The following is a 23,068-nucleotide window of genomic DNA, read 5'->3' as shown; positions in this document are numbered from 1 at the left end:
CCCATCCAGGTTTTGCAAGGCAAGTAGTTTAATCACTCCGGGCCTCAGTCTTCTCATCGGTAAAACGGGGATGGTGGGTTGTTGCCAAAGATAAATGAATGGAAATGTGTAAACTGCTTAGAAGACGCCTGGCAGAGGGAGGCCTGGGTATTCGTGAATATTAAAGAAACACACCCTCATGCGCACCAGGGCCCACTACCTGGTCCCGGCGGGGCCGCCCCATCTCCCTTCCAGTGGGGACCACCGCCTACCGAGGAGCTGCACCTCGTCCGTGATGCCGTAGACGTCGATGAGCGCCCAGAGCGGGCCGCCCACCGCCACGCCGCAGTGGAAGAGCACGGGCTCGCCGTCGTTGACGCTGTAGAAGACGCGGCCGTGGCGGTCCGCCCAGTAGGCCAGCACCGTGTCGCGCAGCGCCAGGTTCTCTGGCAGCGCCTTGGCCCAGTAGCCCGGCCGCGTGACCAGGTCAGGACAGGCGTACTTGGGGATGTCCTGGGCACTCATGAGCGACGGGTCGTGGGCTGTGAAGCCGAAGCGCAGCGCCCCGCTCCAGCCCGGGCGCACGGCCACCAGGCGCAGCCGCACCTGCTCGTACAGCCGGATGGGCCGCTGCGTGAACGTGACCCCGTTGCAGAAACTGTTGCGCCGCGTGGCTCGGCGCGAGTGGCCGTCTAGCCGCACGTTCTTGCCCTTGGCCTGCGCGTGGAAGCGCGGCGCTTCGCCCAGCACCGGGCGCCGCTCCGGGCCGGGGCCGCAGCAAGGCCGGGTGGCCAGGAGGCGCGCCGGCGGGCTGGACTCTGCGGGAAGAGACAAACAGGAGGGTCAGGCCCCCTGGCGACGTTGTGGCCCCAATTTGTCTTTAATCATGTCGTTTTAAAATTCCATCTTAATTTGACCTGTAATCTCAAGTCACTGCAAACTGCCCAGGACCGCTACAGCAAACTCACTCTGCCCCCTTCACAGATGAGTGAAGAGCAAGGGTTGGTGTGTGCCGGTCCAGTGAAGCACTGTTCAAAGGCGTTTCACTCGCGGACGGGCCAAGCCAGTGAGCTTGTCACCACTGCCAGCGTGGGGCCAACTGGCTTTTCTGTCCCCATCAAAACCCTCCACTTCTAGAAACTGTGTGAAAGTCGCTCAGTCGTGCCCGACTCTTTGGGACCCCATGGACTATACAGTCCATGGAATTCTCCAGGCCAGAATATGGAGTGGGTAACTCTTCCCTTCTCCAGGGAATTTTCCCAACCCACGGATTGAACCCAGGTCTCCCATATTGCAGGTGGATTGTTTACCAGCTGCGCCACTAGGGAAGCCGCTTCTAGAGGCTTCCTCCAAAAGCCACTTCTGGACTGCAAAGTCCCTCTAAAGGCCACAGCAGCCTTGGATTCTTGAGGAGTAGTGGAAGGTGTCTGGCTGCTTTCCTCTGTGTAATTTTTATTAAAAAGGCAATTTGGGGGCCCTCGTGGGATCCCCAGTACAGCCTGGAATCTCAGTTCTCTGGCACTTCCTGGTTGTGCGACACACAGCAGACCCAATCACTTCTCTAGCCTGTTTCCTTGCCCGTAAAATGGGAACATCAGCGTAACTCACACAGCTGCTAAAAGATCATGTGGGTGAGTTCCTAGAAGACTGCCTGGCACAGAGCATGTATTTAATACGCAACCAATAACACGAGTGTAATACTGAGTTCCAAAGGACACCCGAGCCAGAATTCTGACTTCTCCTCCCCTTTACCCACATAAGAGGAAGGCATTCTTTATAAGCAAGGCTGGCTTTTCTAGAACATACACCTTTCATAATTCATTTCTATGGGATTGTGCCCTGAAGACCCTGGAGAAACTTGGGACAGTCTCCTTACAAAGCATCTGGTTGCTGGCCACAAACCAGGGTGACCTGGCCTGGAGGTGGGGGCATCGTCCTTCCCAGCTTTCCTCCTCCATCAAGGGGGCAAGCTCCTGGGAGGCTCCGGTAGCCTGGGAGGTAGCCAGGTGGGTGATTACTGCACAAGTCTCTGGTGCTTGCTCACAACAGCAGCTGAGGACAATTTTCAAGGCAAAGGCTCACAACACACAGGCAGCCCCTGGCACACAACAGTCTGTAGAATGACGACCACGGGGAATGAGAGCCCACTGCAGGGCTTCCCACACCAGCCCTGGGGTTCACTGTGCTCTGGGGGCATCGTGGGGTTCCATTAACACTGAGGTTCTGGGGAGTGAGGACAGGAGGAAACGAAGAGGGACAGGCAGTGAGAATGAGGGCTCCCCAGGCCTGAGGGGAGGGAGGCCCCGGTCACCGAGGCAGGGGTTCCTGCTGGAGGCCCTGCTCCAGACACAAGCCACTGACCCACGGAAGACAAATAACAAGCAGGAAAGCCAAGAGGAAATAGGAAAAAATAACCCTGGGGACTTCAGTCACTCATCCACTCAACAGACGTTTAGCGAGCACCCAGAAAGTGCCAGGTGCCACGTTAGGCACTGGAAACACAGCTGTCACCAAGACTGATCAGGTTCCCACTTGGACGGCGCTGTCATTCCAGTGGGCAAAGCAAGACAATAAACAAAACATACCCGGTGGGATGCAGTCAGAGGAGGGGGCAGAAAGGAGTGTTATGCCAGACAGGAGTTTCCAGGGAGGGCCTCTCTGACGAGTGCCTTTTTTTTCTACTCTTTTGGTCATACCTTCAGCATCTGAGATCCTAGTTTCCTGACCTGGGGTGGGACCTGCAAGCCTGCAATGGAAGTGTGGAGTTTTAACCACTGGATCGCCGCGGAAGTCCTTCTGATGAGTGACTGAGTGGACCTGAAGCTAAAGGTACTGGGGGAAGAGCGTTCCAGGCAGGAGCAGCACCAAGTGCAAGGCCCTGAGGCGGGAATGTGCCCGTGTGGCTGGAATCGTGTCACTGGGTTCGGTGTGGAAGGGAATGACCAGAGCTGGAAATTCCAGCAGAGCTGGAATGGTGGGGAGTGGGGGGTGGGGTGGGAAAGAGATCCTCTGCTTGTGGTCTGTTTTTTCTTTCACCATTTCACTGAGTGAGACAGCACATTATTGGAGATTTAGAGCAATGGCACCCCACTCCAGTGCTCTTGCCTGGAAAATCCCATGGACAGAGGAGCCTGGTGGGCTGCAGTCCATCGGGTTGCTAGGAGTCAGACACGACTGAGCAACTTCACTTTCACTTTTCACTTTCATGCACTGGAGAAGAAAATGGCAACCCATGCCAGTGTTCTTGCCTGGAGAATCCCAGGGACGGGGGAGTCTGGTGGGCTGCCATCTATGGGGCTGCACAGGGTCGGACACGACTGAAGCGACTTAGCAGCAGCCGCAGAGCAAAGAAATGGTAGGAAAGTTCAGGCCACAGGGTGGAGAGTAGACTGTTGGTGGGGGGGGGCGGGAGGGCGGGGTGGGGTCTGGGCAAGGAAGCCAGGGGCTAGGACAAGGCTGTGGGATTCCTCCAGGGTAGAGACGATGGTGCCTCAAATTTGGGGCGGGGAGCTGTGAGTAAATGTGGTGAGGGGTCTGATTCTGGATATGTTTTCAAAGTAGTAGAGATTTGGAGGTTTTAGTTTTTCATGAGAGAAATAAAAAACATTCAACACACAGTAGGCCCTCTGTGTTTTCCGGCTCTGTGTCACTGAATTCAACCAACCACGGATTGAAAATATTCAGAGGAAACAGATTCCAGAAAATTCCAAAAACCAAAACTTGAATTTGCTGTGAATCGGAAACTACTTACATAGCATTTGCATTGTATTTACAACTATTTACATAGCATTTACATTGTATTAGGTATTATAAGTAATCTAGAGATGATTTAAAGTATAAGGAAGGATGCGTGTAGGTTATATGCAAATACTACACCATTTTATATAAGTGACTTGGGCATCAGAGTTGGGGTATCTGTGGGGGGTCCTGGAATTAATCCTCCTGCCCCCAGGATACTGAGGAATGACCGTATTTGCTTTGGATGTTTAAGCTGTATACAATAAATACAGCTTAAACTATATTTTAAAAGTAATGACCGTATTTGCTTTGGATGTTTAAACTGTATACAATAAATACAGCTTAAACTATATTTTAAAAGTATACAAAAATTTTAAAAAGGCGTCTTGGTTCTATGACGGATACTGGAAGTGGCAAGGAAAGGCTGGGCGATACCAGGCGTGGACCCTGGAAAGCAGGGGCTTGTCTATATCATCTGTGATTCCAGTGCCCAGCAAAGGCCTGGCACACATCAGGTACTTGATAAATGCCAGCTGCTGGCTTTATTATAGTTAGAGCAGACTTTGGAGAGCATCTCCTTGAATAAGTCCATTTTGCAGATGAAAAAAATGGGTCCACAGAGGGAGAAGGAACCCGCCCAATCTCAAGGTCACTAAGGGCCTGGGCAGGAACCCCTTCCTTGTGGGTTCTTCTGGCCAACTACCCCTGACACAGGGAGGCAGAATATCAGCGGTCACTCCCACCCAAGGAGGGTAAGGAGAGCCCTGGGCGGGGATTGGGGGGTGCTGGCCATGCACCACCTCCCACAGGCCCTGGGCTATTGTGAAAGAGGTCCAGGTTTCTGCAGATCCCATGCAGGGCAGCCCTGTGGGCACGTGCTGCCCCTCCTCCTCCTCCAGAGGGAGGAGAGATCTAGCTTCTCTCCAACTAGTGGGTTGATCTCATCCCAACTCAGAAACTGGGGTGTGCCTCAAGCCTGGCCAATCAGATCACTGTAAACTTTTCAGGTAGGGGAGCCTTCTTTTGCTTATAGGCCAGGTTGAGCTAGGTTTTTGATACTTGCAAACAAAACTGTTCTGACTGACGGTTACCATGCATTCAATTACCTTGTATGGAATACCAGCTTTGGCCTGGCTACTTACCATGCATTTCCTCATTTAATCTTTATAATAACCCTTTGAGTTAAGGACGACCATTAACCTCATTATGCAGATGAAGACATGGAGTTTCAGAGAGGTTGAGTTATTTGCCTAAAGTCACACCGGAGGCTTAGCTAAAGGCAGAGCTGTGACTGAAGCCACATTTGTGTGACCTCCATCGGCCTTTTGAGCTATTTTACCATATTCTCTCTGCCCTTTAGGAATTGACACAGGATAGACAGAATGACTGAGCTGTAGATCCCTGATGGAGAGAGGGAAGCAAGAAGCCACCTATTGATTCCTGTACCCCTAGGCGGGTCTGCTAAGCATTGGACAGGTGTATGAGGGCAGCAGCAAGATGCTCACTCCATTATTCATGCATCCATCCACCCACCTATCCATCCATCCATCCATCCAATCATCTTCCATCTACCTATCCATCCATCCTTCCATACATCCATCATTCATCTTCCTATCCATCCATCCAACCATCCTTCCACCCATCTATCCAGCCATCCATCAGTGCATTCATCGATCCACTCATTCATCCATCGGTCCATCATCCATCCATCATCCACCCATCTGTCCATCTTTTCTGAAGATATATCTGCTGAAGTGAAGCACTGAGGGAGCAGAGGTGAGGATACAATCCTGCCCTTCTGGAAATCTGAGTCTTTCCATGGAAGAGAAGACACACAGGTGGATAGACATGAACATTAGGGACCAATAATAACAATAGAGACCACGTTAGGCATTGGGACTGGGGAGCTATCAGGCCCAGAGGAGATCCCAGATTTAGCCAGGGGCTGGGGGGGCAGGGGGTGATGCCCACAGAGCCAGGCGTTAAGGGAGGAGATGAAACACTCCAGGCAATAGGGACAGAGGTCGGGCAAGCTGGACCTGGGAGGAAGGTTTCGTCCTATGGAAGGTGTAGCAGAAAGCATCTGAGGTTAGGCAGCCGCTGCTTTGCAGGGTGAGGGCTGAGGGGTGAGGGTGCGGTCAACGTCATGGGGACCAGATGGGAAGGCCCTGAATGCCCGCCGGGGAGGCTCAGAGTACACAGCATGGGCAGAGGGAGCCACAGGCTTCTGGCAGAGCAGGCCAGCACTGTCTGTTAGGGAAGGTCCCTGAGGCGGCAAGGAGGGTGCACACAGGGTCAGGCTGTGGGCCATCTGCAGGACTACAAGGATGAAAGCAAGGGCCTGCTAGACAGCAATACCCGCGGGACAAAAGTGAAGCAGCTGGGAGAAATTCTGCCCGGTGTGAACCGTCAGGAGAGGCTGCCCAGGACGGTAGAGCCTGCATTCTCCACGCCCGCTGTGGCCTTGTGCCAGCCACCTGACTCTGGATGGCAGCGTCCTCCAGTGTCCAAGAGACCGGACTCCCTCCAAGGTCCCCGCGGCTGGCAGACTCTCCAGGAAACATTAAACAGGACCACAGATCAAAAGCACGAAAGACCACAGGCCGCCCTTATTTGATGATTTTTATCTGTTTTTCTGACCTTTTCTCTTCATCAGAGTTGCTTTGCAAAACTGGCTTGGGGACCCTGAGTAGACGTCCCTTCAGAGTGGCCTGGCGATTTCAGTGGACGCTGGAGTCAGGAGAAATGCTGCCTTGTTACTATAAGGGGAAGTTTCCTGCTAAACCAGCTATATGTTAGGATAAAAGGCAGCCAAGAAACCAGGGAAGTTTACGTATTTGTTTAATTTTGATTATAAGATCCAGCTTCCTTCAGGGAATGAGGGATAAACACTATTTTTCCCTCCTCCTCTGAGGCCAGAGTCCTGATGGGAGATAAAGAAAACCAGAGTGAAAAAGTCTGTAAGAGGATGTGTTATTTACACAAACTGACACTGCTTAAAATAAAAGAACAACATGAAGCGATCTTTAAATTGTACACCCGCGTCAGCTTAGGGGAAGCAGCTTCCCCATGAAACAGAAAACTGCGGCGTGGACCCTGGGGGCCTTGGAGAACACCCCAGTCCAGGGATGTCAACAGAAAGCCTGCACTTTATTATTTAAGTCACAGCACTGAACACGACAGCCTTACTAGAGGACGTCTGGGGAGAAGGAGAAAATTCCCATCTCCCCACAGTCTCACCTGAACTCATGATACATTTTGCGTCGTCCCTGACTGGCCCTTATTCCAGAAGCACCATCAGCTGAGCTCTCACTATGTACCATGTCTGGAGCTGGCTGTTGCTGCTATCACGGTGGTGGTGGTGGTTTAGTTGCTAAGTCGTATCCTACTCTTTGTGACCCCATGAAAGTTAGCCTGTCAGGCTCCTCTGACCATGGGATTCTCCAGGCAAGAATACTGGAGTGGGTTTCCATTTCTTTCTCCAGGGGATCTTTCAGACCCAGGGACTGGACCCACGTCTCCTACACTGGCTGGTGGATTCTTCACCACTGAGCCACCTGGGAAACCTTTTGATAACATGGTGATGGTTTAGTTGCTAAGTCGTGTCCGACTCTGGCGACCCCATGGATTATAACCTGCCAGGCTCCTCTGTCCATGGGATTCTCCAGGCAAGAACACTGGAATGGGTTGCTATTTCCTTCTCCAGGGGATCTTCCTGACCCAGGGATGGAATCTGGGTCTCCTGCATTGCAGGAAAATTCTTTACCAACTGAGCTACAAGGGAAGCCTTTGATAACATGGTTGTAGTTAATTCTCACAACAGATCTTCACCTACAGGATTCTCATCTGCATTTTCCAGGAGAAAACACTTCCTGCAGATCCAAGGAGCAGCACTGAGATGTGAACCCAGCGCGGTCTGACCCCAAACCGAGTGTTCTTTCCTCTTGCCTGACTTTCCTCCATTTGTAGTGTGGAAGTACTAAGCATGAAGTAGTACTGAGTACCCTTTCTAATTTCCTTGCAATCAGAGAACACGGTTAATTCTGCTTCCTGCCTTTTCTAACTCAACATTACATAAAAAGCATTTTCCCCACATGGCTCCCAAGCATTCACTGTGCTGTTTCATGGCTGCAGAGTATTCCACGGAGAGCCAAGAAGCCCCCCACTGTTCCCCTCCTGGGATCACGTCAGCTGTTCCCCCAAATGGCTGGGTCTGTGAGCAGTTTCCTGGCTGCTGGCACCGGGACCAGATTCAGACGGACCCCCATCTCACTGCTGATAAAACGTTCTGCCAGGAAGGGGCCCTAGCCCACGACAGGGACCAGACCTTTCCCCCCAAGCAAGCGCGAGTCCCAGCTGGCCTCATGGGGGTGCTGCCTCTGGCCAGTGAGCCCCCTGGCTCTTTGGCCAGGAACTGGGTCCTGGGACTCCGAGAACAAGGCGGGGGTTGCGGGGGGGAGACTTCTCTGCGGTGGGAACCAAGGGGAGATCTCTGCTCTCAGCCCCTTCCTACGGGTAGGACGGAGGGCACCGTCCTGGCCCACCCCTCAGAATTAACCAAAGGCTGCTCCAGCCTGCCAAGAACAGAGGGGCGGGGCTTTCCAGCATCTAGTCATGGAAGCAATGCCCCAACTCAAAAATGTATGAGCAGAGGTCTTCCCTGGCAGTCTAGTCGTTGAGACTCTGCACTTCACAGCAAGGCTCGCGGCTTCGATGCCCATCTGGGGGAAGTTCTGCACGCCATGGGATATGGCCAATAAAAAAAAAACAAAGATTTTATGAGCAGAGATGTGGGGGTTAGGGGATGAGTGGCTGTGGCAGTTAAGGAGAAAGGGGCTCTGTTTGGGAAAAACAAGTGCTGGCACTGCCAACCTTGGGCTAGCTGTTCCGGAAGGCAGGGGGACAGCAGAGCTGTTCCTTGAGCTGGCCCTTCAGGGGTGGCTCTGCGGTTTACTCGCATGTGCTTTGGAACAGCCTTCATGGGCTCTGGGTTTGAGCCCCTGCTCTGCTGCTCACTGGCCTGAGGGGCCTTTGGGCAAGTCACCACCCGTTGATGGCATGTGAACACAGACCTGCCCCTCCCCCAGGCCGCAGGGAGGGGCGGTGAAAGCACAGAAGGCGCCCAGCGGGAGCCCCAGCACACCGGACACGCGCTGAACATTCATTCCCTCCCTTATGGGCAACATCGGGGTCCGACACCTGGGCAAGCCCCTCACGCCATCTCTCCCACGCTGTTATCTCCTAAATCTCAATTTGAGAGGCGGTTAAAAAGAGCACAGGCCTAGAGTCAGATAGACAAGGGTTCAGATTCTGATTTTCGTCATTTTGCAGCTGTATGATCTTGAGGTACATGCTTAACTTCTCCGGGCCCCCAACCAGACCTAGAAAACTGGTGAGAGTCACCTCCACCCTGCATGATTGCTGTGAGGACAGATTAGTCAGGCGTGGCGTGTGGCACGGAGTAGCTGTTCAGTTAACCGGGCTTCCTCCCTTTAGCGACCTTTTGTCGTTACTTTACGGAGAAAAGGTTTACTCCCGGGTCCGAGAAGGCTGTCTGTGGGTCTGGAGAATACATCCTACAACGTTTCTCCCTTGGAGGGCTGGAAACCTGGGCCAGGAAAGGCCTCTTGAGAACCCCAGGGTCACTTTCCCTATGTCCAAGGACAGAGGCCTATTTTTAAGCCACCCCAGCAGCATCCCAAACACGCGCTGTGCCACCCTCTGAATGATGCCGCTCATCGCCCCAACCCAGCCTTTCCTTTGATCTAAAAAGAGTCCAAGGAGATGGCATTTACCGCCGGGAGGATGGCAGGAAGCACAGCTCTGGCTTCTCTGGATGCCGAGCTGACGGCCTCCAGCGTGCTGGCGTTCAGCAGATGGCATTCTGGCTGAGATTTTCAGCAGATTCCACTCTACCAGGAAAGGGAATTGCCAACCCTGAGGACAGTCTATCCTGCCCCCTCCCTCTCATCAGAGGATTTAACTAGCCTTTTACTGAGCCCTGGGTACACACCCTCATGGCTCTTTGTGTGTAGAGCTGACAGTCTTACAAGCCTTCAGGGGGAGACTGTACTGCCTTCACTTTCCAGATGAGGAGACCACGGCAGCAGAGCCGGGCAGTGGCAGGAGGGGCCCTTCCCCACCCCCGCCCCTCTCCAAGATGGCCGGGGCCTTGCTAAGGATGATGAGAGCTGTGCCGGCCTCTCTCCCTTGGAACACAGCCACACTCCACTCACACAATTTGATGGATGATGTCTGGGGCTTCCCGAACCCACACACATCTGACCTCAGACTATGGACTTTCAGTAAGAAGTCTCTGGTTCAAGTGACAGTGGGAGGAAACAGCATGGTGCACATGTGTGTGTGTGTGTGTGTGCACGCGAGCACACACACGTGCACACACTCTAAAGAGGCAAAGGCAAGGCTGGTATTGGCAGGCTTTCTGTCACCCAAAGCAGGGCAAGGATGTCGGTCTCCTTCAGCAACAGAGCACCTTTTCTATTGGTGGGTTTGAAAGTGGGTTAGAAAGAAAACAACCACGCCTCCCTCACCTCTGCCAAAAAGAGCAGTGACATGCGCCCAGGAGACAGACGCCAGCCTAACGGGACTTTGTTCTCTGTGTCCGAGGCCTGGTCGGCAGCACTCAGGGTGGAAAGGGGCCAGCCCACACTGGGAACCACCACCCGGCTCCTCCCCGCTCCTATTCTTTGCAAACAGAGTCGGTCCGTGCAGTGCAGCGGCCTGACACTCCTGTCGACAGCTGCGAGGAGGCCTGGGAGGGGGCTGGAGGTCACGCGGCACTGCCCGTTGGGAGAAGAGGCTGCTCCTTCCAGGTCTAAGTGGCAGCCCTCTTGGCTCAAGTGGGCTCCGATGCACTGAGTTCCCAGGGGGTGAGGTCATCCCCACCCCCCACCCTCAAGTCTGTTCAACAGAGCTGGGATTCCCAGGCTGGCTCTGACCCTCTTCTGGGCCCCGCGGTTGAGGTCTCTTCTTGATAAAGGGGCCCGGGAAACTCCGACTTCAGAAGCGCTGGCACGCAGGGTCAGGGCCCCCTGCTGTGGAGGATGGTGGGGGGATGCACCCTCATTCTTTCTCAGGGGCATCACTTCCTCCTGCATCTGACATTTACAAAGCGTCTGCTCCAGGCCGGGGCTGCGCTGGCTGCAGGCGCACACGCGCTGACGACTCACGCAGAGCTGAGGCCAGTGCGGGATGGACGCAGACACCATGATTTCATGAGGGGGCCAGCACTGAGGGCTGGAGCCAAGCTTCCCACGGGGGCCACTCTGGGGGGTGACAAATGGTGGGGAACTGTGTTTCAGGCTGAGGGAACAGTACAGAAAAAGGCCTGGAGGAGGGAACAAGCTGAGTTCCCTTGGGGAAGGGCAGGGAACAGAGTGTAGAAGGCAGAGGGGTGGGTGGAGAGGGAGTCAAGGGCTCTATCACAAAGGGTCTTAAAGGCTGAGCAGAGGAGGTTAAGGTCCTCAAGAAGACTGGGGGCCTCTGAAGGGTTGGAAGCAAGGAAGGAATCCCTGAGGATCCATCTCTCTGAAGAATGAGATTCAAGTCCTGGGTCTTCCCATAGAAACCGTCCTTTCCTCTCTTCCCTGCCTATCAGAAGGACCTGGCAGGGCGGGAATGGGAAAACCAGGCCAGGTTTCAAACACTGCTTCCAACGGCTGGCACAGTCCTGCCCTCGGCACCTGCTTCTCCTCCAGGCAGCTTCTGGCAGCTGCCTGCTGATAAGCCAGCTGATTGGCCAGCAGGCTCCTTCTCTTCGCCCTGAGGGCAGCCACTCCCCCAGCCTGGGTGGGGCCCAGAAGCTTGACTGTTCACTCCTAGCCTCAGCCCCAGGCGGGAACCTGCAGGGACCCGGTCCCAACTTTGAATCAGCAGATCCACTGGCTCTACTTTTCAGGATCAAATGCAGCTGGAAACTCTCCTAGAACTTCACTGCTGTGGCTCCTGGAGCTGAAGAAATGCTCTTCATAAGCATCAGGGCTGGGTAGCGTTTGCTGGCCCTGAGGGGTGGGAGCCTACCCCTGCGGCACCCCCATGTATACCAAGGGCAAACCATGCTGCCCATTCATTTATGGCCTCACCCTGCCAGGTGGCTTCCTCAAGAGGAAACTGAGGCCCAGAGAGGCAGACATCCCAGCCAGAGGCCACCCAGACTGTGAGGGCAGTGCCTGTCTTTGAGTCTGGTCCTGTCTGACCCTGGAAGTTTCATCCTTCTTGTTGTATGCCTCATTCCTCCCCAGGGTTTCTCACTTATCCCCTGAACTGCAAGAAAAAAAAAAAAATTGGCTATGTATTAGAGACAAAGGTGGAGTGAGGCCTGGCTTGGTCTCGGGGGGTGGGGGGGGGGCAGGGGTGGTGTTGCTTGTCATCAATCAGCCTGTTTTGAGCAACTCAAAGGTCAGGGGATGGCAGAACTTGGGATGAACAATCAGCAGCATCTAAAAAAAGAAAGCAGATTATAGCAAGGGGGGGAGCCCCAGTGCTTAAGGGCCCCAAGGTCAGAAGAGGGGATTGGAGATGGGCATGATCAGAGAGGGAAACTCCCAGGGGCCATGTAGAGCCCGGGGCTGGTCCTCTGCCCACCAGATGTCCTGTGATCCTCCTGACAGCGCTGAAGGAGGTGACTGCTACCAGACCTACTGCCGCTGAGGAAGGAAGGCTCAAAGAGGCTGGGAGAGCGGCCCCAGGCCACAGGGCCGGGAAGTGGTGCAGTCAGAGTCAGAACACATGCCAGCTGGGTGCCCACGGCTAGGAAGAAGACGCTCTGGGTGCTTCGGGCAAAGGGCAGACGTTATCCCTACCGGGAAGGAACAGCACAAAGCTTGGTCCTCGGCTAAGGTCGAGTCCTTCCCTGCTGTGTTTGGCTCTGAGGCCCACAGAGAAGTGCCTCAAGGGCGCCCCTCCCACTCTCCTCCTTTCTCCAAAGATCCAGGTTTCTCTTTCTTCTCCCTCCAGACCTGTCAGGCTGGCCTTTCTTCAAATACCTGAGGGCTCCGGAGAGTCGGTGAGTGTAGGCTGAGGATACCTGCAGGATTCTGCATGGCCTTCTGCCCTCTGACCCAAGGGGTAAAGGGCAAATGTTGGAAGTGCACACTCGTGAGTCCTGATAAGAATCTCCATTTCATACATCCTCAGCGCTGCTGATCCTAGAGTTGCTGGCTCCCTGGGGCCTCTCTACATCCCTATGACTCTGTTTCTCAGATGAGAACATAGGTCCAGATGGGGAGGGGTTGGCCCAGGGTCATGGTGCAGGCAAACAGCTAGGTCAGGATTTGACTCAGATCTGAATCCAAAGCCATGCCCGCTCTTATGTGGAATCGCCCCCCTAGCCAGCCAGGGAGTACTTTTGGACTCGTCACCGGGCCTTGAGAGTGTGACTCTGCACTACTGGGTCCTATTGCTCCTCTCTGCTTCATCAGCTTCAGGAGCACAGATTCCTTGCCTTATGCAGTCCCCATCTTATATCGGCTCAGACTTTTCATGGAGTCTCCTATTTATTCCTCATCAAAATCCCACGAGGGAGGCACCATCATTCTCCCCATCCTAAAGATGGGAAAGCAAGGTTCAGAGACGGGGAGTGGCTTGCCCAGGGTCACACAGCTTAGATATAGAACTGAGACTTGAACACAAGACTGCCTCCAAAACCAGTGCTCTTTCTACCCCCTCTCTTAGGGATTCCAGCCAAAGACCCCATCTGCAATCTCTCTGTGACCCTTTGTAAGGCTCTGGGCCTCAGTGTTCTGATCTGTCAGATGGGAGGTGGGACGTGGTGATTCCGAGCATTCTCTAGTCCTGGGAACAGAGTCCTGCAGGGATGAAGGTCCACACCATCCCCAGAGACAGGGAAATTCCACTGTTCCGTGTTCTGCCCTTGAAATGCCCAGAGTCTTAAGGGGAAGGGAATGTCTTCTGAGGGTAAGGAGCTGCCCCTGTGGGGTGGAAAGTTACCAAGCAAACCCGGCTTGGAGACCCAGGGCACACAGGTGCCCACCCATCTCATAAATCCATCATCCTTGGGGAAAAGGAAAGAAACCGTGTGTCTGCGGGACATAATCATGACATAAACAACACGTACTGTTGAGGACGTAAACAGAACACACGTGTTCACGGCTGTGGGCATTCTGCCAGCTGCCAGTGCCGCCCCGACTCTCTCACCCTACCCATGTGCCGGAATGGCTTACTCATCAAAGAACTTTCTCCCCTCTGTCCAGCATGAGACGAGAGGCTGCCCTGGGTCCCAGAAAAAAGGAGAATGAAAGGCAAGGGATGAGAGTGAGCTGGGACTGACACCCAAGAGTGAGCTGGGACTGACACACGCTAAGCGTGTGAAAGTGCTGAGGCTGGGAGGTCATGGGGGAAGGTACAGACCCAGAAGGGGGCAGGTTGCTTCATCTTTCTGTGCCTCAGCTTCCTGATCTATAAAATGGGCCTAAAACCTCCCAATATGCAAAACTGGCAGGGGGATTATATAAGCGAGAGATTATGAAGAGCCCTCCATGCGTTCAGCAGATGAGCACTGGGGAGCACGTCCTATAAAACCCCTGGGTCAAAGGCACCTTCGCAGACAATTTATCCCAGACCCATCTGCTGCTCCAGTTGCGTCTGCCACATCCACGTCAAGCCCCAGTCGGGCCTGACGCCAGTGCCGCTCCAGCGAAGGACACTTCTTCCCCTGCCCTGCTGCCAGACAGCCTCCACAGTTAGAAAGTGCTTCCTTTGACTGAGCTGAGATCTCACCGATGTCCACACGTCTGGTCGTGTCTATGCTTGGTCCATAGTGCCCTTCCCTATCAAGTCTGTTCCCCTGCCTCATGGACCTGAGACATGTAGGATGTGAGACAGACAACTACAGAAGTTGATGAGCAACTAAAAAGAAAGCTGCCAGACAAATATAAAGGCTCACAGTTTTAACACTACGAAGGCTTCCAGGGCAAATGTGAAATGCCACCCACCTGACCCCCTGTCCCAACCCGGCAGTCATCCATCCAGCTTCAACACCCCTTCCTTCTCGTCGGAATCGCATTGGACTACTTGTGCTGTGTGCCCTTAGGCAAGTCACTTTCCCTCTCTGTTCTCCCAACAGTTATAGGGCACTAAAAGCAGCAAGCGTCTCACAGGGCTTGTCCTGAGGGCTAAATGCAGGCGCCTGCTGAGAATAGTGTCTGGCACAGACTGGTTGAGTGATACGAGCTGGTGGTTATTATTATTCTTTTGTGTCTGTCTCCCTTGGGAGTGTCGGGCTCAGCAGGGAGCAGGGGCTTGCTTGCCTAGTGACTACACAATCATAACAGGTGCCCCCCGAGCATTCACTATCTGTCAGACACTTTGCAGGCCTGAGACTTAACATCATTATCTCCTTTCTGCAGAAAAGGGAATCGAAGCAAAGAGAGGTCAAGGCATTTGTCTGGATAATAAGACTCAGACTGAGGGATGGGGGCACCCAGCCCATGGGGCCACCAACTCTGCTAATGATGACAGCACAGCGTGGGGACAGGATTCTCCTGGCCTGCAGGAGAGCCTGGGTGTGAGGTGGCGAAGTGCCCTCGCTTGGGCCCCGTGCCCCTGCTGCGGGACTGGCAGGGGCTGCCTGTGGCTCTGAGTGAGAGGGGGCTGCGAGCCCCGTCAGTGGGAAGGATGCGGGTGTCAGTGGGGCTGGAGGTGACCAAGCACAGGCGAGCTTTTATCAGGCAGACGGGGCGGGAGGAAGGGGTGCGGAGCTCCAGCTCACGCCTTCTCCTCCAGAGCAAGATTCCCAGAGGCCACCTCCACCTTAAGAGTTAGAGTCTCCAGGCCTGGGATGAGGCGGGTGGGGCTGGGGGCTGGTCCTTTTCTATAGGCAATTTCACTCTGGCTGCTGAGGACAGAGGTGCTTCACCTCCCCAGAACAGAGAAAGTAAGAAGGTGTGCCTGCGGGAAGGACAGCCTGTGGGGAGGGGGGTTCAGGAGCTCAGGATGAGGACAAGAGGCCCCGGGGGCAGTGTCCCACAGTGACGGGGAAGGGGCTTTGGGGTCAGGCAGACTTCGGATCCAATTCTGCTCTGCTACTCCCTTGCCACCTAGGCTGTGCCAGTTCTCAGGATCCTTCTGAGCTTAGTGTCCTCATCTGTGAAGTGGGAGCCAACGTCTGGAAGACATGTCCTGATGGTTTAAAGGGGATGAAACAGAGAAAGGGCCTGGCACGGGGCAGGCGTGCTGCAGTGCTGACCATTTGGCTACACCCCCCAGGTGGGTGCTCACAACCTACAGCACGTTGGCCCCCTTCCTCTTCCCTCTCTGCTTTAAGCTCCTGCCACACACCTGGCCTCTGGGCTTCTATTTTCAGCCCTCAGAGAGCACCACCAAGTACAGAGAGCCCTTTGGTCCAGAAGAGGAGAGAGCTGACTCTTTTTGTCTACGGAGAAGATTAAACAGCCTGCTCTGAGCAGCCTTTGTGGCCCAGCCCAGCAGACACAGAGCTTCATCCCAGTGGGCAGTGTGGCATCTGAGAAGCTGAGTCTCCTGACTGCAGGCCAGAAACCCCTCCTCCTCTGACCTGATCTTCGCCCACCACTCTGACTTCATATTGCCACCCCCACTTGCATGGGGACCCCCAAACTCTGCATCTCCCCCTGTACATGCCCTGCTCTCCCTCCCCTTGGGCCTTTGCACATCGAATCCTCTGCCTTGAGCAGCCTTTCCCATTCCCTTGTGGCTAACTTCTCGGCTTTCTGGTCTCGGCTGGACAGCACCTCCTCCAGGAAGCCTTCCCTGCTTCTCCTCCCAGCCCCTGTGCTCCCCTCCCCAACTTATGATAACTGCCCTGTCCTTGCTAGTCTCTCCCAGTAGACCTGGCGGTCTGGGGGGCCAATGGAAACTGCAAAATGCAACCTGCCATGCAGATTCTTCTCATCAGAAATGAGAGGTCTTGGACAGGGCTCAAGGAACCTTGGGGAGCTACTGTTCGTGCTATGAAAGGGAGGCCTCCCAATCCAGGCTTTTGATTCGAGCCTTGTGGTCACCTGGGGCAGGGTTTTCAAGGCAGAAAGTAAAGGGCACTTGTCAGTCAACCCCCTCTAGGGACCCCAGGAACAGGTCTCAGGGCTCTCCTTTCCATGGAGGCAACAAGAACCACGACAGTGGCAGCCCTGGGCATTGTGCTAAAGCCTCTGCCTGCTCTATGCCGTCTAACGCTCACCCCGCCCACTGTGAGGGAGCTGTGCACCCCCACTTCACCTGAGGAAACTGAGACTCGGAGGGGAGTCCTTGCCCACCATCCCTGCCCTAGGAAGTGGTCCCGCTGAGGTGGACCCAGGCAGTCTGATGACGAGGTGTGTCTAGACCAGGACGCCAGACCTCCCACTGCGGTCGGCCACTGAGCATGCTCATCACAGCCCTTAACCACTGCCACCCCCAGAGAGAAATGCATTTGACGCCGTAACACGCAACACACACACACACACACACACACACACACACACACACACACACACACCGGAAGCAAAAACTTCTGAGAAAAGAATACTTCCTGCCTGAACACACCCGATATTTTACTTTTTATCCTAGTCTATGTCATTAAAGGGCTTCCCTGGCGGCTCAGCGGTAATGAGTCTGCCGGCAAACGCAGGAGACCCTGGGTATGATCCCTGGGTTGGGAAGATCCCCTGGAGAAGGGAGTGGCAACCCACTCCAGGATTCTTGCCGGGAGGATCCCATGGACAGAGGAGCCTGGTGGGCTGCAGTCCGTGGGGGTCGCAGAGAGTGGGACACGACTGAACGACTAACATTGTCACTTTCGTCTCAATAACGGTTGTTTAAAAGCTGGTCTCACACGATCCACAGTAGGTAGACCACTTGATCTGGTGGCCAGGCCTTGTTTAGGGTGTCAGCCCCTCCCTCTCTGAGGCACAGGGTAACAGTACCTCGTGCTCTGTGGTGATATAACCAACCATGTGACTGTTTTACTAGAGCATTCCATCCTTCTTCCACCAGTGGCCAGTTCCCGGGGAGGCGGGTGCCAGTGGCTGTCCATTCATTCATTCCAGGGCTAGTACACAAGATGTGCCCAACAGATGTCAGGTAAATGAACAGAGGTGCACACTCAGGAAAATGCAGAGCAGAGCACACCCCAGGGTCACCCCAGCCTGGGTGCACAGCACTTAAGCAGAGATCAGGGTGGCTTCAGGGCAACTGAGCCACAGAAAACCCTGAAGGCAGACAGAAGAGTGGGGAGAGGCAGATATTCAGTGGGACTTTCCTTCAGATGTCGCCTCCTCCAGGAAGCCTTCCTTACCCCCATCACCCCAGGGCTCCTTCCTTTCCTGCCAGGGGAGACAGAGAGGAACGGAGAAGAAGTGGGACCAGAAGGAGGGTAAAAACGGAGGGAGGCCTTAGTTCCTTTTGGCTCCGGACTCTCCACAGCAACTTCTCCACGTTCCCTATGCACTGGACAGACCCGTCCCTCTTTCTCACTCTCGCGGATGAGTGAGACTGCTGCTCCACTCTGCCCTGCCCGGCCCCCAGCATCCTCGCGGGGCCATCACCAAGGAGCCTTGACTGGCCAGGGTCCCTAACCGCGTGCTGACAGCCTGGCAGGTTTCAGGGCTGTCGGAGGAACTGCTGTCACTTTGAGAGGCTCAGGCTCAGGCCTCAGATGGAGGGCTACAAAAGTGATTCTTCAAGACCTGTGGGAGGGAGGCAGACGGGGCCAGGCAAGGCAGGCAGGCCCAACCGAACTTTGTACTGTGAGTGGGTAAGGGAGGAGGAGAGGCGCAGAGAGACGGGGACGGCACTGGCTGGGTCATCCGTGCAGCCGCCGGGATGGGAGGCTGCTGTCCTCCTAGGGCTGAGCCAGTCCAGGTCTAGGCAGGAGAGTGGCTGCTGGGTCCTCGGAGCATTGGCCCCCTCTGCCAGAGGGCAGAAGACCCAGGAGGCCTAACACCCACATGGCTCTGGAGCCATGTCAAATAAAGAGAGAGGCTGGGCAGGGAGGGCCCCAGAGTGGCAGATGCCTCCGGTCTGGATGCAGCATCTGCAGACTGACCGTCTGGGTTAGGAAGACTGGATCTCCGCCTTATACGGTGTGCCTTTATCCTTTATGTCTCCAGTCCCCCATCTGCCTCCCTGTAAGATGAGGATAAATACAGACCCTCTAAACGGTGTTAGGAGGATCTGAAATAGGTGATGTGGGTAAAGCCCCTGACTCAGGGCACAGAGCAGGTCGAGCACGCTTCCCATACCCCAGAGCTTCGGGACACCACTCACTGACATAACACTAGAGAGGGCTGTTGATTTGGTCAAGCATGGACTGGCTTAATAATTAAACCCAACCAGCAGTTTGAATTCAGCCTCTTCTCCAACCAGAACTACCAGTGAGTCCCAGAGTGAGCCCCAGGGGTGCATGGAGGGAAGGGACTGAAATGGGCTGGTGGAGAAGGGGGAGAGTGCCTCCTTCTCCCTCCCTCCCTGTGGAATTCTGCTCTCCCCTCCCCCGCCCTGTGTACACTTCTCATTTTTTTTCCTTTGCAAAACCCAGATTAAGGCTAAAGGAGTGCAGGGAAAAAAAAAAAGGCCATGTGGTGGTATTAAAAGAGAGGCCTGGGTCTGCTGAGCCCAGCTTCACCACTGCCTAACTATGTGAGTTGGGGCAGGTTTTGCAACCTCTCTGGGCCTCTGTCTCCTCTTCTGTGAAGTGGAAGAGAATGACAACTTATTTTGCAGGACTGAACTGAAACTAGAAAGGGAATGGGTAATGATGCAGTAAGAGCATAGCACACATGAGTTTCCACGCCAACCCTTAATGCTTGTTTATAGGGCATTTCAAGGGACCACCACGGTGCTGCCCCTTAGTCGATCACAAAAGACATTCCTTTTGGGGGGGCATTCCTTACCATATGCAATAGCACAGCAGGTGTACTCCGGGGCACTCAATAAGTGGTATCTGAACCATCCGTTGGGAGGCTACTGCATGTCATGGGAAGACTGCAGGACTTTGGAGCTAAATAAACCTGGATTTCAATCCTGGTTCTGCCAACTGGATAAGCCATGTGAAGGGGAATGAGTCATTTTACCTTTCAGAGCCTTGGTTTCCTTATCTGTAAGACAGAGATGATAATCCCCACTTTATAGGGCTGTTGCGAGAACTCAGTTCATTCATTCATTCAACAAATATTTACTGAACATCTATTATGTGCTACCCACTGCTGCAGATGCTGAATATACGGCAGTGAACAAAATGGGCAAAATCCTCCTGGGGGAGACAGTCAATAAACAGCTAACTGCACAGGCCATGTAGCGCATGGTGACCCACGCTAAGGAAAAACCCAAAGCAGGGGGAGGGAGTGGGCCATGCTGGGGGCAGGGGCGATGACAAGAGCTGCCTGGAGCAGACACCATGTGGAGGTCTGGGGGAAGAATGTTCCAGGCAGAGGGATCGGCAAGTGCAGGAGCTTTAAGGAGAAGTGTGCTTGGCATGTAAATAAAGCCACATATGCAGGAAGCCTGGCGTGGAATCCAGGTGCTCAGCAAATGCCAGCTCTCTATTTCAAGTCCCATAGAAGGAACACCACGCATGTGTCCTTTTCCTGAGAATGAAAGCACAAGGATTTCTACAGGGCGATGCTGAGCCAAGGGCTCTTTCTGCCTAAGATGCAGCTTTGGGGCCTCACCGAGCCCAGCTCTGTGCTGGGCAACCAGGGATACAAGATGGTCAAGATGTGGTCTCTGTCCTCATGTAGCCCCAAGGAGAGTCATGGAGCTGGGTGATGACAAAGCAAAGTGGTCCGATGAACGTGCAGAGACAAGAAGGTATTGGGGTGGCAGAGTAAAGGATGGGATTGGGCTTGGGTGGTCAGGGAAGGCTTCCTGGAGGAGGTGACAACTGAGCTGGGTTTTGAAAGATAGACTAGACAGTGAAAGGATATTCTGGGTGTGGAGAGCATCAGGTACTGAGCACAGAGGTGTAAAAAACGGCACAGCGTGTGTGAGAAACTAAGTACAGGCAGGTCAGAAAACAATAAATGGTTCCTCGTGTTCTTGGCGCCTGCAGCCTGATGTGGTGCAGGAATTCCAGTTTTAAACGCAGTGCAGGCTTCAGTCCCAGTGGAGTCTGAATTTTTCACGCTTAGCTACTGCTGCGAGTAACCAACCTTAACCCCAGGTTCCCAGCCCCGGGGTGACCCAGTCCACAGAGAGAGAGGGCTGAGTGGGATGGAGACTTCATAAATATCCAGCTATATTTAGCCTTCCTGGCGGGCGTCTGTCCCTTCATCTACCCCAAAGCCAACCCACAGGTGGCAGAATGGCTTTTTTTTTCTTTTTACTAGAACAGCATAAACATTTCTTAATTAAGAAATCCCACAAAGGGGGCTTGTATCTTTGTGGCTAGGAGGACATCTGCTGTTCTATTTGCCAACATCCCTGGACACCTCCAAACTGGGTGGGTGGGTTCTCTCCATCCCCATTAGGGCCATAGCCTTGGCCACAGGGGGCGTGGCCACACTCGGGTAAGAAGACCTGGATTCGAATCCCACCTCTGTCACTGACTAGCTGGTGACCCTCTGCTGGCAACTTCACCTCCCAGAGAACTGGTGAATTCTGTGTGCATTGGCCTGAAAGCTACCCAGGGGCTTATAAGCAGAAGGAAAGGCTCCTCTTCTATAATCCAGCTTCGAGAACGCAGGACTCAGCACCATGCATTTCAGTCCCTCCCAGAGGAAGAAACAATTATTTTTTATATAGAATTATTTTTTGATATAGCTCTAGAGCAGAGATGGGATGGTACCTTCCTTTCCTCCTAAAACCTCACATATGTGACCCTCACCTTCTGCCCAGGATGCTACAAATGCCCAGCCCTAAGGCAGAATAAAGACTTATTCTAAAGATTTGGGGGAGGGGAGAAAGGTAGGCAGACAGACACAGATCCCAATCTCAACGCGGCCCCCCCAACACCAGCAACATGACCTTGGGTGTGCCGTTTCCCCTCCACAGAGCCTCAGTTTCTTCAGTATAATTCTGGGATACACATCTTTACCGCGAAGCTTCTCTGCACACTGGGCACTGAGCCTCCAAGCCTCTGAGCAGCGCTGGTCTGTTCCTACAGTTACCTGGCATTTTCTAGCGAAGCCTGCTCTAGCCCACGCCCACCTCTTCCCAGCTCTGAATCCCCCTACTGTGGCCCTGAACATTCTGGGGTTGTGTTAACTAGAGGGCGATGCGCTCAGCGGCGGCGACTGCGAGGGGTCTGGAGAGCCCCCAGCTGAGCGGACACCAGAGGGGGGCGCAGCCGGGGTGCGCGTGGGAACGTGGCCAAACCAAGCAGCATGTGCCGCGGGGGCGCTAAGCGGCTGGTAACTGAGGTACCCCTGCGAGCACCCCCCGCCCTCGACTCTCAGCCGCTGCAGTCTCGGCACAACCGGCGGCTTCTGGCCGTCGGAAGCTCTGAGAAGCCTGGCTGCATTCACGCCCCGGAGCGCCCCGGGCTCCTTCATCAGCGCCCCCGGGCTGGAACAAAGGCAACGCGGGGCGCGCAGCATCGCCCCAACTGCCCCTTGGCGCATCTAGCGGAAGCCGGGAGAAGGAGCACGGGGGTCCCCAAGGTAACCAGGACGCGGTACCCGCCCTCCCGGAGCGCAAAGCCCAGCCGCTCCGCGCGTGCTAAGCCGGGAGTCGGGAGGCACTGGAGACTCTAGCCCACTGCGCCCGCCGAGAGCGCTAAGGGGAGTGGGGGTGGGGTGGCTCTCCGGAAGTCACCCAGAGGGTCCCCCGAGGAGAGGAGAACCCCAGCGCCTGCCTCTCGGGCAGGGCTTCCCGGCGTACCTGGAAGGGTCCTGTGCACCGTGTTGCCCATCGCTGCGTCGGGGCGCGGCGTTGGCGGTGGCGCCGGCGCCCTCGGGACGCAGGGAGGCTAGTTTCGTGCTGGACCGGGGACCCGGGCCGGGGTCTGGCTCCGGGGCATCGCGGCTGCACCGGCGAGCCGGCGGGCTGCAGCTGGGGCGGGTGCTGAGAGGGAAGCGGCGGCAGCAGGAGGAGGCGGAGCCACAGGCCCGGGCCCGCCGGCTCCGCCCCCGCCTCCCGCCGCCTCCAACCACGCCGGGAGGGGCGGGGCCGCGGCCGCCGCATCTTTTGAAAGTTTGCTCCGGGAGGCGGGAGGGGAAGCGCCGAGCATCCCGCTCTCGCCGCTCCCGCGCCCGGGTCAGGAAGGCGCGCTGGGCAGTTGGGTGCCCTTGAGGGTGTCAGGCTCGTCAGCCAGCTGGCCTTTCAGTCGTTAATTCCAACATTTTGAGAAGGCTTAATGTATGCCAGGCTCTGGGCCACAGGGGGGCCAAGCCCTCGCACGCAGAGCTTCTGTGCGGGG

The 23,068-nt window shown here is 54.9% G+C and overlaps 1 protein-coding gene across 1 annotated transcript in view; it reads right to left on the bottom strand.

Annotated features, from left to right (window-relative positions):
- The window catches only part of NEURL1B (neuralized E3 ubiquitin protein ligase 1B), a 44,885-nt gene extending 22,173 nt beyond the window's left edge, over nucleotides 1–22,712 (bottom strand). Inside the window, exons 1-2 of the mRNA XM_018065684.1 lie at nucleotides 22,531–22,712; nucleotides 252–797 (exon numbers count right to left, since the gene is read on the bottom strand). Coding sequence (XP_017921173.1) covers nucleotides 252–797; nucleotides 22,531–22,561 — 577 coding nt within the window. The 5' untranslated portion in view covers nucleotides 22,562–22,712. The remainder of the gene's footprint in view (nucleotides 1–251; nucleotides 798–22,530) is intronic.

Source organism: Capra hircus, chromosome 20, assembly GCF_001704415.2.
Source record: "Capra hircus breed San Clemente chromosome 20, ASM170441v1, whole genome shotgun sequence".
NCBI classification, from domain to species: Eukaryota; Metazoa; Chordata; class Mammalia; order Artiodactyla; family Bovidae; genus Capra; species Capra hircus.
The sequence above is the reverse complement of the archived record's forward strand: the minus strand, read 5'-3'. Positions and strand labels throughout refer to the sequence as shown.